The 14,581-nt window shown below is 38.6% G+C and overlaps 1 protein-coding gene across 3 annotated transcripts in view; it reads left to right on the forward strand.

Annotated features, from left to right (window-relative positions):
* Positions 1 to 13,410, forward strand: part of LOC115780932 (SLIT-ROBO Rho GTPase-activating protein 3-like) — a 39,542-nt gene extending 26,132 nt beyond the window's left edge. Inside the window, exons 12-22 of one of the 3 annotated variants that reach the window (XM_030730383.1) lie at positions 1,298 to 1,400; positions 2,637 to 2,697; positions 4,652 to 4,729; positions 5,052 to 5,186; positions 5,271 to 5,376; positions 5,450 to 5,677; positions 7,407 to 7,480; positions 7,584 to 7,764; positions 8,613 to 8,759; positions 10,282 to 10,597; positions 11,135 to 13,410. In XM_030730383.1, coding sequence (XP_030586243.1) covers positions 1,298 to 1,400; positions 2,637 to 2,697; positions 4,652 to 4,729; positions 5,052 to 5,186; positions 5,271 to 5,376; positions 5,450 to 5,677; positions 7,407 to 7,480; positions 7,584 to 7,764; positions 8,613 to 8,759; positions 10,282 to 10,597; positions 11,135 to 11,590 — 1,885 coding nt within the window. In that variant the 3' untranslated portion in view covers positions 11,591 to 13,410. Of the gene's footprint in view, positions 1 to 1,297; positions 1,401 to 2,303; positions 2,585 to 2,636; positions 2,698 to 4,651; positions 4,730 to 5,051; positions 5,187 to 5,270; positions 5,377 to 5,449; positions 5,678 to 7,406; positions 7,481 to 7,583; positions 7,765 to 8,612; positions 8,760 to 10,281; positions 10,598 to 11,134 lie in introns of those variants that run through there. The other 2 variants (XM_030730384.1, XM_030730385.1) reach the window with 2 other exon arrangements.
* Positions 13,411 to 14,581: the final 1,171 nt, after the last annotated feature.

Here is a 14,581-nt window from a genome sequence, read left to right on the forward strand (position 1 = left end):
TCTCTATGGTCACCATGTCACTTCCAATGTGATTGCAGCGTGAAACACTTCCAAGTTGGCTTCGTTTTTCTGACCTGTAAGCTACATCCATGTTTACCTCGCCCACCAATAGGTGGAGGGAGGTTGTTCTTATCCCTATTAGTTTGTTTGTCTGTTAGCAATATAACTCAAAAGATTTTGAACCAAAATTGATAAAACTTTGTGGAAATATTTCATAGGGGCCCAAGAACATTTGATTTCATTGTCAAGGTCACTAAAAAGTTTCACAAATTAAAAAAAATCCCCATCTCATCATATCTCATTGAATTTTTCATATATCACAATGAATTTTGGTATTCAGGTATAAACAGTTACTGCTGACAATTCACTGTCTTTTTCTATTTTAAATTAAAGCACACGCAATAATACAAAGTGAACTACAAACCCTACACTAAAATCATAAACATGTACAATTCATATCTCAGCAAATGTTTGTTTTTCTTTTTTCATTTAGTTTTTTTAGAGGATGCCATTAGGGTACATAAAATATATCCAGACTATATATGCCATATGTTCATGTGGATCTAATTTTTTTCAATAAAAATATAAAATCGTATTCTACAGTTTTTAAAAGCTAATAAAATACATTTCTATGGCTTTATAATCTAGTAATATATGATGGAGTGTGACAACATTGAGTGGCATCTATTGCAGCATCATATCGGCACATAGAAAATTTGGGGTGGGTGAGTGCCCTTCTAATTTGTTTACTGTGTATAGTACTATCAAAGTGCTTCAGCTTAATTTACATAAATAGCCTAAAATTGACATATTTAACTTTTCCCGATTTTTTTTTTTTTTGGGGGGGGTGTGTTAAGCAGCCCATCTTTATCTTATCTTATTTATCTCTATCATATAAGGTTTTAAGCAATTATTAGTTTTTGACAACTGACAGAACTGAAAAGGAGATGCCTTGATGCTATTCAAAACTAATGGAGAGCCATGAATTACTTTCCCTTCCTGTCTGAGCGTGAGTTAGGCTAACTTCACTCTGTGTCTTCATATTTATCATAAAAAGATGAAATGGCATTGGTTTTCTCATCTAGCTCTCAGCAAGAAAGCAAATGACTGTGGCCTGTGTTTCCCAAATTATCAATATATGACTACCATGTTTTCCTTGATTTGGAGAAGCCTAATTTTTTTTGCTAAAGATTTGACAACAAAAACATCTTTTAAAAAAATATCAGTTTTACTGTTGCATATTGCATTATTTTTCATATTTGCAATGTAACAACCGTACAAACTACCATCTCCCCAGGCCCCCATCTCTTCCCCCTAAACCCCAGAGAATGCGGAAGTGTAGACCTCGCTCCATTTTTAACCATAAGCTGTTTAATGGCAATATGGAGGCCTTCATTCAGGTATTAGCCCATCTGTGCCCTCTGTCTCTCCATACATGAGCTCAGCTCTCTCGCTAGCAGTCCTTGGGGGTTCTCTTGCCTGTGACCACTCTTTTATCCAGACATTGTCTCACTCATATACTGACTTTCCTCCTGCTCAATGCTTGTCTTCACATTTATACAAAAGATTGGATAAGGGGAAAGCTGGTCCAGCTTGATGTGAAGATGGTGTATTTTTCAAAAGCACCAGTGCAAGGTTTGTTCTTGTGAGCCCCCAGCCTCTGTACACTGAATTCATTTGGCTATATGTCAGTTGGCTAAACAGCAGCTATGCAAATAAACAGATGGCCATATCCACTCTAATGCTAATCAAACTCAGCGGACAAGCAGGGCATTCACCAACAAAAGAACCGAGCTAAAACGGTGAACCATTTAATCGACTCACCAAAAAAACAAAACAAAAAATAAAAAACAAAAAGGATTTTTGCTTTATTGAGTTTTTTGTATGATAATGTATGCATTGAATATGATTATCTATATGATTACATGTTCTTCAGTGGGCATTTTTTTATAGAACAATTAAGGAATCAGTTAGTTAGCTGAGGAAATGCAGAGGAATTAGCAGATCAATTGATAAGTCAAACTTAATTTCCTTCCAAGTCAACCAGCTCTTTTTGGCTGCAAAATGTGAATTCCCAGATAGGCCCTTCTCTCCCAACCCCCCACCCCAAACCATGCCCTTATGTCTCACACTCCACATGGCACTGATGCTTTGACTGATGCGTTTCTCTCAGGCCAGGCCTCCTCCTTCTCCCTCTCTCTCTCTATCCCTCTCTCTGTGTAAGATCTGTCTCTCTCACTAACCTGTTGTGGTTGTTGTTGCTTCTCTTCCTCTGTCTACGTGCCTTACTGCTCTCTGCCCAGGGGAAGACGGAATGTCCGTGCGAGGAGTCAGGTACTCTGTCTTATAGCTGGGTGGGATCATCACACTGTGTTTAGTATGCTAACATTTCTGTGCCTCTGTCCTGTTGGGGTTCTTGTGAAAATACTGTAGTAATCACAATTTATGGTGGTGTGCTAATATATATTTGTTTTGCATACTGTGGCTCAGAGCACTTAATAACATTTATTTTAACATTAAGTGATAAACAATATAATCTCAAGCTTATGATTATAACATCTTGCTAGTATGACCTTTTTTGCTTATTATTTTCTGTTTTAATGCTTCCTGTAGTAATCATTTGATTGTGTCTATAGGATTCGGGGCAGCCTATACCAGTGGTGGTTGAGAGCTGTGTTCGATACATCAATCTCTATGGTATGTTCCAATTGTGTTCATATGTTGTCTTCCCACAAATGTTGTTGTTTCTCTTTACATTACCCCTCAGGCTGATGAGATATTGTCATCGCACCACCAGGCAGGTGGGCGGCCAACTTTCAACTTTTTGAACACGATAATTTGAGAACATGTGACCTAGTATGTTCATATTCATACCATATAGTTGCATCTATTAAAAATCTCGGAAGAGTTTGAATTCTGGAGGTCAAGTTTTTCTGAAAATCTTGTGAATGCAATGACTAGAGAACCATACCACCTAGGAGTTTCAAATTGATGCCAAAGATGCATCTAAAAAAATCTTGGATGAGTTACTTTTTAACATAAAAATGCCAATCACAGAAAGTGATGTTATTCTCAGTGGTTTATATTTATTATGATTTTAGCATTTCTTATTCCTGGTTCTTATTCCTGGTACTTAGCCATTTGCAAGTGACTAAGGCTCATATGCACCCCATTAAAATCTACTGAGACCTGTAATTATGTGTTCTAGAACTTGTGCTTCCTGGGGATTTGTGCCACCTAAAGATTCTACTGCCAGGAGGCTGATGGGCAGCACTGGTGGCTGACAGTATTTTTTTCTTTTTGTTATGAAAGTTTTTAAGCCTACATGTAGAGTTCAGTCTTTTTAAACAAAACATGCAATCCTATAACTGTATATACAACTTTAATGTTAAACATAAATGTGAGATAATATAACTGGTTCAGCTGGATCGCTTGGAAAATCTTAAACCGGGGCATTTCACACGTGCATGCCTTGATGAATGAGGTGAAATATTCATTTTGTCAAAATGGGTTGTATTCTAATATTAATAATGCTCGGTGTACATTAATCCTTATGTATAAGTAAGAAAGGTGTGTGTTAATTAATAGCTGTTAATAACTGAGGAAGTCTTTGTTGTTTTGTGATTCAGATGACACTGAAGACAAAGTGCATTTAAATATTTTTGTCGTTATGTAATGACTTCATAGTTACACATTTGATGTTTTTTTTGGTATTTTAAGAGTCCGTGTGGCCTTTTCAATTGTACTTTAACCATGCAATAAAATAACCAACATAAATAAACAGGACTTGCTACTGTTTGTAGATTAATTGAGTCTTGCTAAAGAATCTTTTAAGCTCTAAATAATAATAAAGTCTGTCTTGTGGAGTCATCACTAAAAAGACACATCTTTGAATTCAGGTGTTCTGAGTCCCATTTCTCAGAGAATGAGTTGTTCACCGAAGACCTCACCGAATTTGTGTGGTACTGTAATAGCGTGTTACCAGTGCAACAGGTCAGTTCATGAAATTTCTTCCCTCCTAGATAATCCACAATCAACTGTAAGTGGTATTATTGCAAAGTGGAAGCGTTTAGGAACCACAGTGACTCAGCCGCAACGTGGCAGACCACGTAAAGTTACAGAGTGAGGTCAGCAAGTGCTCAGGCGCATCATGCGTTGCTAGTGCCACAGAGTTCCAAACCTCCTCTCGCATTAACCTCAGCACAAAAACTATGCACTGGAAGCTTCATGGCATGGGTTCCCTTAGCCAAGCCATGACGCCAGCCCTTGTAGATGTAATGTGTAGGTGACTCAGTACTTTTGTCCAGGTATTGTACATGGAAAAGGTCAAACGTGACATCTTTTATCCGTGACTTTCTTTCATTGTTTATTGCTACTGCAAAAGACGTCTTTAGTCTATCTACTTTCACACCAGACTGCCATAGATTTTTACTTTATATGTTTAAATCCTCCTGTCTTTAAGCGTGTCACATTTATTGTGATACAAAGAAATACATATCCCTGAATTTTGTATAATTTGTCCAGTGTAAATTTGTCCTGTGTAAATTTACAGAGACATTCAACAGAGATGCATCTGGTTTATTTTTAAGTGGATGTGCCATTTATATTGATACCTTTTCCATTTTAGACTAACAGCTTTATATCTTCGCAGGTCTTCAGCAGCAAGGTATTTTTCGAGTTCCAGGATCCCAGGTCGAAGTCAATGATATTAAAAATGCATTTGAAAGAGGTTAGTCCCAGGTCACTTAGCCATCTTCTCTTGATTGATTTTAAATTTCGTTTTGCCCACCTCAAAAGCCACAGTTACTCTCACAGGACTCTAAAGTGCAAATAAAGAGCCTGTGTGCCGTATGTAAGCCTGTAATGGACATGTAAACCATTTAATGCATAATACATGAGAGCAGCATCTTAAATGATGAAACAAAACTGCACTCTTAATGCATATATTAACTTCCCAATTTGAAATGCAGATAAAGAATCAGGGCTACTATACGTGAAAGTCTCTGTAGTGAATGAATACTAAGTAGACTGAAAGTGTGTTACATCTACAGGAGAAGATCCACTGATGGATGATCACACAGATCATGATATCAACTCTGTGGCGGGCGTTCTTAAGCTCTACTTCCGGGGGCTAGAAAACCCGCTGTTCCCTAAAGAGCGTTTCGTCGACCTCATATCCACTACCAGTGAGTAGCATTCCAGGAAAACAATGGGAATGTATTTTATTTAGTGTAGCTCTCCATGGTTGTCTTTATTTCTTTAATTTTTAGAGCTTGACTCTGGTGCTGAAAGAGCTCATCATCTTCAGCAGATAATTGTGACTCTTCCGCGGCCTGTGATCATCGTCATGAGATACTTGTTTGCATTTCTAAATCAGTAAGTTTGGTTACTACAAATTTCAGGTGTGCAAGATTAAAACAATGATACTTACTGGTTCTGTTTTCCGTAGTCTTTCCCAGTACAGCGATGAGAACATGATGGACCCCTATAATCTCGCTATTTGCTTTGGCCCCACACTGATGCCCATACCAGATGACCAAGATCCTGTGGCTTGCCAGGCACATGTTAATGAGGTCATTAAGACAATCATCATCCACCATGAGGTCATTTTTCCAATCCAGCGAGAGTTGGAAGGACCTGTGTATGAGAAGTGCATGGCTGGAGGGGAGGAATATTGGTAGGTTCAAAACTAGGTGTCCAAAATTCACTGTGTTCTCTCAGCCATTAACAACTTGGCATCGAAGAAATAACTGCATGCAACATTTTCCACTTTGTACTCTGGCTCTAAGCCAGTAACTATGTAGATTTTGCACAGTCCTCAATACTCAATTATCTTCTTGGTGTGTAGAAAGTTCAGTCAGAGGGTTAAAAAGCCAGACAGAAACCCAATAATGGATATTGTTTTTTTTTTTTCTCTTAAATGCAGTAATTATTTTCTATAGTGACTCTAACAAGAAGTGTTATTTTCAAACTGAATGCGTCAACAACATGATTGTTGGATAACTTTAATAACCCTTTTCTTAAATGAGCCAAACACTGGAATTAAAGGAATTAAAGACATTAGCTGTTCAGTTCCTTCTTAAAAGGATTTATTTGTTCTGATCCATCACTTCACTGGAAAATCTGAATCTCACATTTCATTTAGTAGGTAGTTTGGATTTTGTTGTAATTTGTTGTTTACAGTGCATGTGTTACAGATTAAAAAAACAACAACAAAATAAACAAAAAAAAAGAAGTTGGAAAAATAATCTTAAAAAGAACTTTTTTTCCCCTTGCATTTATATAAGCATCTTATTATAAACTCGCTTGACACTTTATTAGCTACACCTTGCTAGTACTGGGTTGCACCCCTTTTTGCCTTTGGAACTCATTTAATTCTTCATGGCATAGATTCAGCAAGGTGCTGGAAACATTCCTCAGAGACTGTGGTCCATATTTACCTGATAGCATCACACAGTTGCTGCAGATTTGTTGGCTGCACAGCCATGATTTAAATCTCTTTTTCCACCAATGGTGCTCTGTTAGATTGAGATCTGATGACTGTGGAGGCCATTTGAGTACATTTGAACTCATTGTCATGTTCAAGAAATCAGTTTTGAGAGGCGCGCTATGGGTACACTGTGGTCATAAAGGGACTGACATGGTCAGCAACAATGCTCAGGTAGGCTGTGGTGTTTAATCAATACTCAGTTGGTGCTAAGGAGCCCTAAGTGCGCCATGAAAAAATCCCCCACACCATTATACCACCACCCCCCAACTTGAACTGTTGATGCAAGACAGGATAGATCCATGCTTTCTCTCTGGTGTGGTCTTCTGCTGCTGTAGCCCATCTACTTAAAGGTCCAATGTGTTGTACTTTCAGAGATGCTTTTCTGCATACTTTGTAATGAGTGATTAATAGAGTTACTGTTGCCTTCCTGTCCGCTCCATGCAGTCTTGCCATTCTCCTTCATTTCAACCAGAACTACAAATCGCTAGATATTTTCTCTTTTTCAGACTATTTACTGTAAATCCTAGGGGTAGTTGTATGGAAAAATCTCAGTAGATCAGCAGGGTGTGAAATAGTCAGACCAGCCCATCTGGCACCAGCAAACGTTCACGTTCAGGGTAATTTAAATCACCTTTCTTCCCCATTCTGATGCTCGGTTGAACTTCAGCAGGTCATCTTGACCATGTCTGTGTGCCTAAATGTATTGAATTGCTGCCACATGATTGGTTAGTTAGATATTTGTGTTAATGAGCAGTTGAGCAGGTGTACCTAACAAAGTGGATGGTGGGTGTATAGATAAATATAATATTACCCTGGTAAGTAAGGAGACTTTTTACAGAAATATAAAGATGGAAGAATACTACCTCATAGATGTCTCTTATTTTTTCTCCTGCTTACCTGCATCTTCTCTCTACAGTGAAAGTCCCCACAGTGAGCCAGGAGCTCTGGATGAGATAGACAATGGTACTGGGCCTAACACAAGTGATGAAGGTGAGTCAGCAAACACATCAATCCACTGTGAAGATTGCAGCTACATGTTGGGAAGCTGACAGAGAAAATAATGAGCTTCCTGCTCTTCTATTTTATATGACAGAATTGGAGCAGATCGAGGCCATAGCAAAATTTGACTACGTGGGCCGAAGTCCAAGAGAGCTGTCTTTTAAGAAGGGAGCCTCTCTGCTGCTCTACCTGCGAGCTTCTGAGGACTGGTGGGAAGGCCGACATAATGGTGTGGATGGGCTGATCCCACATCAGTACATTGTGGTACAAGACATGTAAGTTAGATTTATTTAGTCTGTGAATCCAATAAAAAGGTGACCACAAATGTTTTTTTCTTATGCAGGCATTATGTTAGTGTAATCCTGCATCAGATCAGACACCAGTGAGCTACTTTGAGCTTGGCCATTTTTTATGTTGCTCTACTTTCTTGAAATAGATGTTTCATAGTTACTATGTGTTGCATTTCCAGAAAGCTTGGCCTTACAAAATCTTTCACTTTGTAAAGCTCAGTATGAATGAAATGCTACCTTTTCATTTCCTAGCATCCTTATTGGTGCAACATAGAAGGACACTCAGAGAGCACAGAACTCTGCTAAGGACATTAATCATTCTTGCAGCCTTGAGTGATGTGGATTTGTTCCAGAATGTGTTGGTATCGTTATTTGGCTATGATCAACCTTTCCACAGAGTTTCATGACTCAGCTTCAAGTGAGAGTCTTTCCATAATTCTCCTAACAGACAAAGAGTAACAAAAACATAACCTTCTTGGCAGAAGTAATTACCCTCTGATCCACAGTGTGGTAAAGACGAGCATTTACTTAAAATGGACAGACACTCGCGTCACTTATCAAACGGAGCCTTAATTTCTGCTCCAGCTTATTTCCTGATAACCGGTAGGCAGGTAACTAAAGGCTTCAGTCTCAATCCATGACAGCCATGACTATAACAGACTGTATACATTGCACAAATATTATATGCACAGTCGCTTTAAATCAAATGGAGATGTGGTTATTAAGGATTCATATGTGTGTTTTTCAACTGATACATTTACAAAATTAAATCTCATATTAAAAGCTGTTGCAAACATTAATCAAGAACCTTTATTGTTTTATGTCTGTATCAGGGATGATGCGTTCTCAGAGGGCATTCAGCGGACTGATAGCGAGACCAGCAGTGGACCACACCACGATGACAGAACCTCATCCAGGAATGAGCGTCAGTCTCCTTGTGAACACACACCTGAGAACCGCTTTGGACCTGCATTAGGAAGGTAGGAATCTCCATACTTAATTTATGCCTGATTGAAGGCATTTATCCACAAATATGGAAAATGGCAAAAGCTGCCCCTTTACCAAAAATAGTAAAGAGTGACTTACTGGACCAAATAGTTGCCCTATTAGCATTTTGCCTGTTTTGAGTAAACTTACTAAAAAAAAATATTATTTTACTGTAAATGGAATTCCAACATGCATTTAAGATGGGTCATTCAACATGTACAGCTTTAACACAAAAAAGAGATGACTGATTACAACAAATAGATAGAAGTGTGTGTGGTTTAATGGCACACCATCAGATTTTAAATCATTTCAATGTGGGATTCCTCAGGGTAGCTGTTTAGTAACCTCTACTGTTCTCCATGTTTACAAATGACCTGCTGTGTATGTCAAAGAATTCACAGATCAGATGATAGTATAAACTATGTTTCTGCTGATAGTACAAAAGAAATGAAGACAGTAGCATAAGAAGAGTTGCTGTTGCTGGGTTTCCAAAAACAGGTTAAAGCTGAATGTCTCAAAGATGACGTGTGTGTTGTTTGGTTCCACACAGGCTCTCAGAACAGATCACCCATTGCATATTTCTCTGCAATGGGAAGTTACTGAGTGGGTAAAAGAGGCCAAGTCGTTAGTTGTTATAATTGACCAAACACTGTGATGGTCAACTCATATTAATAACACAGTGGCTAAAATGAGACGGGGGATTTCAATTATTCTGAAGTGTACATTGTTACTTTCCAAGACAACAAGTAAACAAGTTTTACAATCTTTGGTCCTGCCCCACATCCATTATTGTTCAGTTATTTGGTCTAGTGCTTCAAAACAAGGTCTTAGTGAGATCCAGCTTGTTCAAAAGAGAGCTGCCCATCTTGCTCTCATTGAACACTTTGAAGGACAATGTGGATGGAATGTGTACCGGGCTGAGGACAGGCTGGCATGTAATCTGTTTTTATATAAGAAACATTTTTGTATTGAGAAGGCCTACATATTTGTGTTCTCCGCTGACACGTTTTACAATACCTTTACCTAACCCTAATGTGTTAAAGAAAGCTGTTCTGTATCAAGCTATGCCATAATGGAATAAACTTCCATCTTTTTTAGTTGAGATTAAGAGTACTAAAAGTTTTAATAAGCAATTAAAAGCAGCAATTCTAAGGGAGGAAACTTTGTTAGGGGACATCTGATTATTCATCTGGGAAGACTGATAGGTTTGAATTCTGTTTTTATTGTTACAGATGGCATTTACTTACTCAATACAAGTGTAATATTTTAATTGTTTTATGATTGGTGCGATTATTAACAAGGTGAAGGAACTACTTGTCTTTCACTTGATACGTGTTGTATTGTTGTTATTTGTGGATGCCAAGAAGAATAGTTGCTGTTGCGGTAGCAACTGATGGGGATCTGAATAAAGAATAAAGGATAACCTTGAGAGAGGAAAGACAGGGTACAATTATTCAGAGCAAAGAAACTGAAACTAGTTACAAATTATGAATCTATTTTATCACCTCTTTTTAGGGTGAGAGTGCGATCAGATGGAGCTGGAGCTTTACGCCACAGGAACGGTGCTGACAGCCTTAGCCCCACCAGGGCTGCTGATCAGCCCCCGAGGGTTATGCCTCGTCCCCAGAGTCCACACAAAATAGCTGTCAGCAGGGGTCCAACTGACAGTCCAGAGAAGCGTCGTCTCACCACATTTGGCAGTGCTGGCTGCATTAGCCACCCTGATAGAAAGGTGTTTGTGGACAGCCACTCTCAAAGATCATCACCAAGCACCACTCGGCATGCAAGTTTAGGAGACCACAAAGCTCTGGAGACTGAGGCACTTGCTGAGGTGAGTTTTAGAAATAAATAGAAATAAAAAGAAGCAAGTATTAAAGTGCATTTTATAACAGCAAGTGGGAAAACATGCAGTAATTTTGTTGAAGCCAAAAAATTTAAAATGCTTAACACCACACAGAGTTTTTATTAGTAGAGACTATTCTTATATTATCTAATAACAAATCACTAATAAATATATATACATCTGTCTTATATGTATATCTTCTCTACAAAGGGAACTTCCTTTTACTATTTCTCAGAAATAATAACTGTGTGGAGGCAAAACTGAGGATGAAAAAAAATCTCAAAATCAAATGCTACCATTCCTAAATATTATGTGCACCATTAGCTGTGATGGGAACCAAAGCATTACACAGTTGGCAAAACAGATTTTAAAGTCATTTGGTGCATCATGATGAAAAAAGGGCTCCACAGTTTTGAGGAATAAGGCATAAATGTCTTTTCAATCAATAGTAGGTTTAGTTATTTCTTGCCTGACTGCTTGACATCAGTTTCTTTTGGGTTTTTTTCTTCCCGTTATGCTTCTCAGGACATAGAGAAAACAATGAATACGGCCCTACATGAGTTGCGTGAGTTGGAGAGGCAGAATGTAGCCAAACATGCCCCTGATGTTGTTCTTGACACACTGGAGCCCCTGAAACATCCTGGTGGAGCCCAGGATGCGTCTGCCAGTCCTCTCCATACCATGGTGATCAGAGATCCAGATGCAGCCCAGCGACGCAGCAGCAGTAGCTCATCATCTGAGACCATGACTACTTTTAAGCCTGCTCTGTCAGCGCGTAGACCAAATGCCCCTCTAAGGCCCCCGCCTGTCAGACCTGTTCGACCAGCTCCCGTGATTGGACAGGGACAAGGACCACACCGCTCCAGCAGCTCTAGTTCCTCTGGTCTGGGCAGCCCAAGCATCACCCCCACTGACAGGGTTTTCCCCAAAGCACCATCCCCACCATCCACCTCATCCTCAGACAAACAAGGTAACATGTAGCTCCAGTGAGTCAAGTGGTCGAAGAATGCTGTGGATACAGACTGATTCTGATTATCATCACGCCCTTTCCCCTTTTATGGCAGCAAAACAAACATTGACACCTGGTCTGTATGATGAATATTTATCACTAATCTTGTGTAGTGTAGGATCGGTGCTTGTTTCTGCCCACACATCCACTTCATGCCCACGTGTGTTGGGAACAAGTCAATGTACTGTATTGCAGTGATATATTACACAAAAATAGGATTTCAATTGTTAAGAATTATTTTCTAGAATGCTGCCATGCTGAATAGTCATGCTGGGTAAAGGGATGCACTGGAAAATGCTTCTGTTTACAGAAATATGAAAATGAATATCTCAATGAAATGTTATTAAGTTACAAAGATGCTGTGAGCTTGTACTTTGTGAGTGGTTTCCTGCTCCATTATAAGGGGATACTTAAGGGAATATTTAACCACTAATCATGTAGACATCCAGTCTGTGGTGGTGGTTCGTAATATTCCTTTTATATACCATTTATACTGAAAGAAGTTGCCTCAGCAAGCCTGTTCAATAGCATCACAGCATAAGCAGTTAGACAACATGGCTGAATGGGGAAAACACAGTGGACCTGCCTCAAACTGCAGTTCTTCTAATGACCACTAGATGCTGACTCTAAGGAAACTACAGCTGTGTTATGTTAGTGTGGGCCTAAGCCTCAAGCCGTTAAAAGATTCTATACAAAACCTCTATGCACGGTGGCTTTAAATGAAATGTTACCTTGAAATAAGGAGCTGAGCAAAGCAGAAAATAAGTGTTGGTGAAACTCATGGCAGCACAGTGATTTGGTTGGCAACTAAAGCACAAATGCGGCTAGTTGGCTCCAGCTTGCCAGCTTGTGCTGCTTCTTCAGTCTGGCAAGTTTACGGCCACCATGATGGTAGTCTCGTTGGCCAATAGCCTGTGCCAGGCAAAGTTAAACAGTAGCAGTTCAGCTCCTCTTTTTCCTCCCTTTGTTACATTTCTTCAGCAGTGGACCAGGACTGTTATACACCCACTGTGATTCTAATATTTGATAAATACAAAGTGTTCACTCCGTGTCAGGACTCGGAACCTGTTTCTGTTGTTGGGGAAGCTACTTCTTAATTCTTATAGCAAAAGAAAAGTAGATTTTTCCTTAGCTAAAACGACTTTCTTTTTTTCATCACCCGTTAATGTCAAAATGGGACAGAGGGTAGCAAAATAACCTGAACTACAGTGATACAAATAATATTGACAGTTGTTGTGACCATTATAAATATGCTGTGCCTATAACTAAAACAAGGAAATAAAGACAAACATCAGAAAAAAAATGTCCTTATATTATTATTGTCAACTCTCTATATTAAAAGATTAGCTGTGTTACCTCAACAGACTCTCGTACATTTCAAACAACTAATGCACTTATACAAAATACACTACAGGGAACTGTGCTGCATTTGTAATTCTTGTGTCTTCATTTTGATGAACTTGTATTAGAAAACATGATATAGCACCTCATCATTGAAGCTTGTCAAGCCTTGTCTAGATTGCACATGGTCACTGAAGGCTGTGTGTATGTTTAGCAGAACATGTTTACTGTTGGTGATATTTGTTGTCTGTCTTATAAGGATGATCAGTATATCTTTAATGTGTAATAGGTACATTGGAATGAATATATACATATTGTTAAAGGATGCTTGTAAAAATAACATTGTATGATAGGAACAGGATATATTATCATCTCTAGTGTGTAGATTTTTGTAATTCTTATCCTTGCACAGAGATTGGTAAGACAATAAATCAATTAAACCTCCCTGAAATGTCTTTAATTTGTCTGGTGATTGAAAAATTGAACATGAACAATGTAGATGAGTGAGCTTGAACAGTAAGATGGACTAGTTCTTATATAGTGCTTTTCTACTCGAGCACTCAAAGCGCTTTATACAACACATTTGCATTCACCCATTAACACGCACGCACTTTTTTCTACAGCTAAGTGCTTTCTATCTAACATTTGCACACATTCACTTTCCAATGAATACACCGGTAGCAACCCAGCTGTGTTACAAATGCACCACACAAAAATAGGTTAATCCTACTGCAGTGACTTTACAGGGTTTCTCTTTATGTGTCCTTGTTTGTAAGAAAGTATAATGGATAATAACTCTGACTTCAATGTACTGTAGTAATGCCATAGTAGTTTTGCACTGCCATCTACTGGTTGGCATGAATTATAGCAACATCCTGAAAGAGTATATAATCTGGAAAAAAAAAAAAAGGAACTGCCGACATATTTGTAAGATATAATTCAACATGAGGTGCTAAACTCTCCTCACAACCAAATAGTCTCAGATTTATTTTCTCTGTTTATTATTTTTATTTTTTTTCTGTAGTGACTTTATAACATGATGTTGTAGAGTCATTGCCCTGGAAAGATATCTCATTATTTGTTTTATTGACAGTGTATGTTGCTTGCTGCCCTAGCAACAATCTGTAACTGGATTAATGTCTGGTAATTGTGACATAATAGTACTGGTTCATGGTTTAAGTTTAAGAAGCCATTCAATTACCATATTTGTCCTGTGGATGGAGACATTGGATTCTTGAAAGGAGATTGAAATGCTCTGCCGTGATGAAAGGGTTCATTCAAAGAGTCCCCTTTTATTGATATGCACTTGCAGCAGGTCTGATACAGGGAAGTCATCTTCATTGTGGGAACCATATAAGCAATTGCTTAGTCCAAAGAGTCACAAGACAAATGTCTAAATAATGTAAAGAGGTGAGCAAAAAAGTAAACAAACAAACAAACAAAAGTGTACAATGTTTTCCACCTTTTCAAAAGCAAAAACTCCTTTTTCTCCCCATGTCATGATCAAGGGGAGTCTGTTTTCTTTCTTCCATAACCAGCACTCAGTGTCAGGTTTAATTCACTTAGGTGAGTTTATTGAGATTAAAGTGGGAATGTAATCGGATTGTGTCCTTGACCGAGGC

The sequence above is a fragment of the Archocentrus centrarchus genome, chromosome 5 (genome assembly GCF_007364275.1).
Source record: "Archocentrus centrarchus isolate MPI-CPG fArcCen1 chromosome 5, fArcCen1, whole genome shotgun sequence".
NCBI lineage: Eukaryota > Metazoa > Chordata > Actinopteri > Cichliformes > Cichlidae > Archocentrus > Archocentrus centrarchus.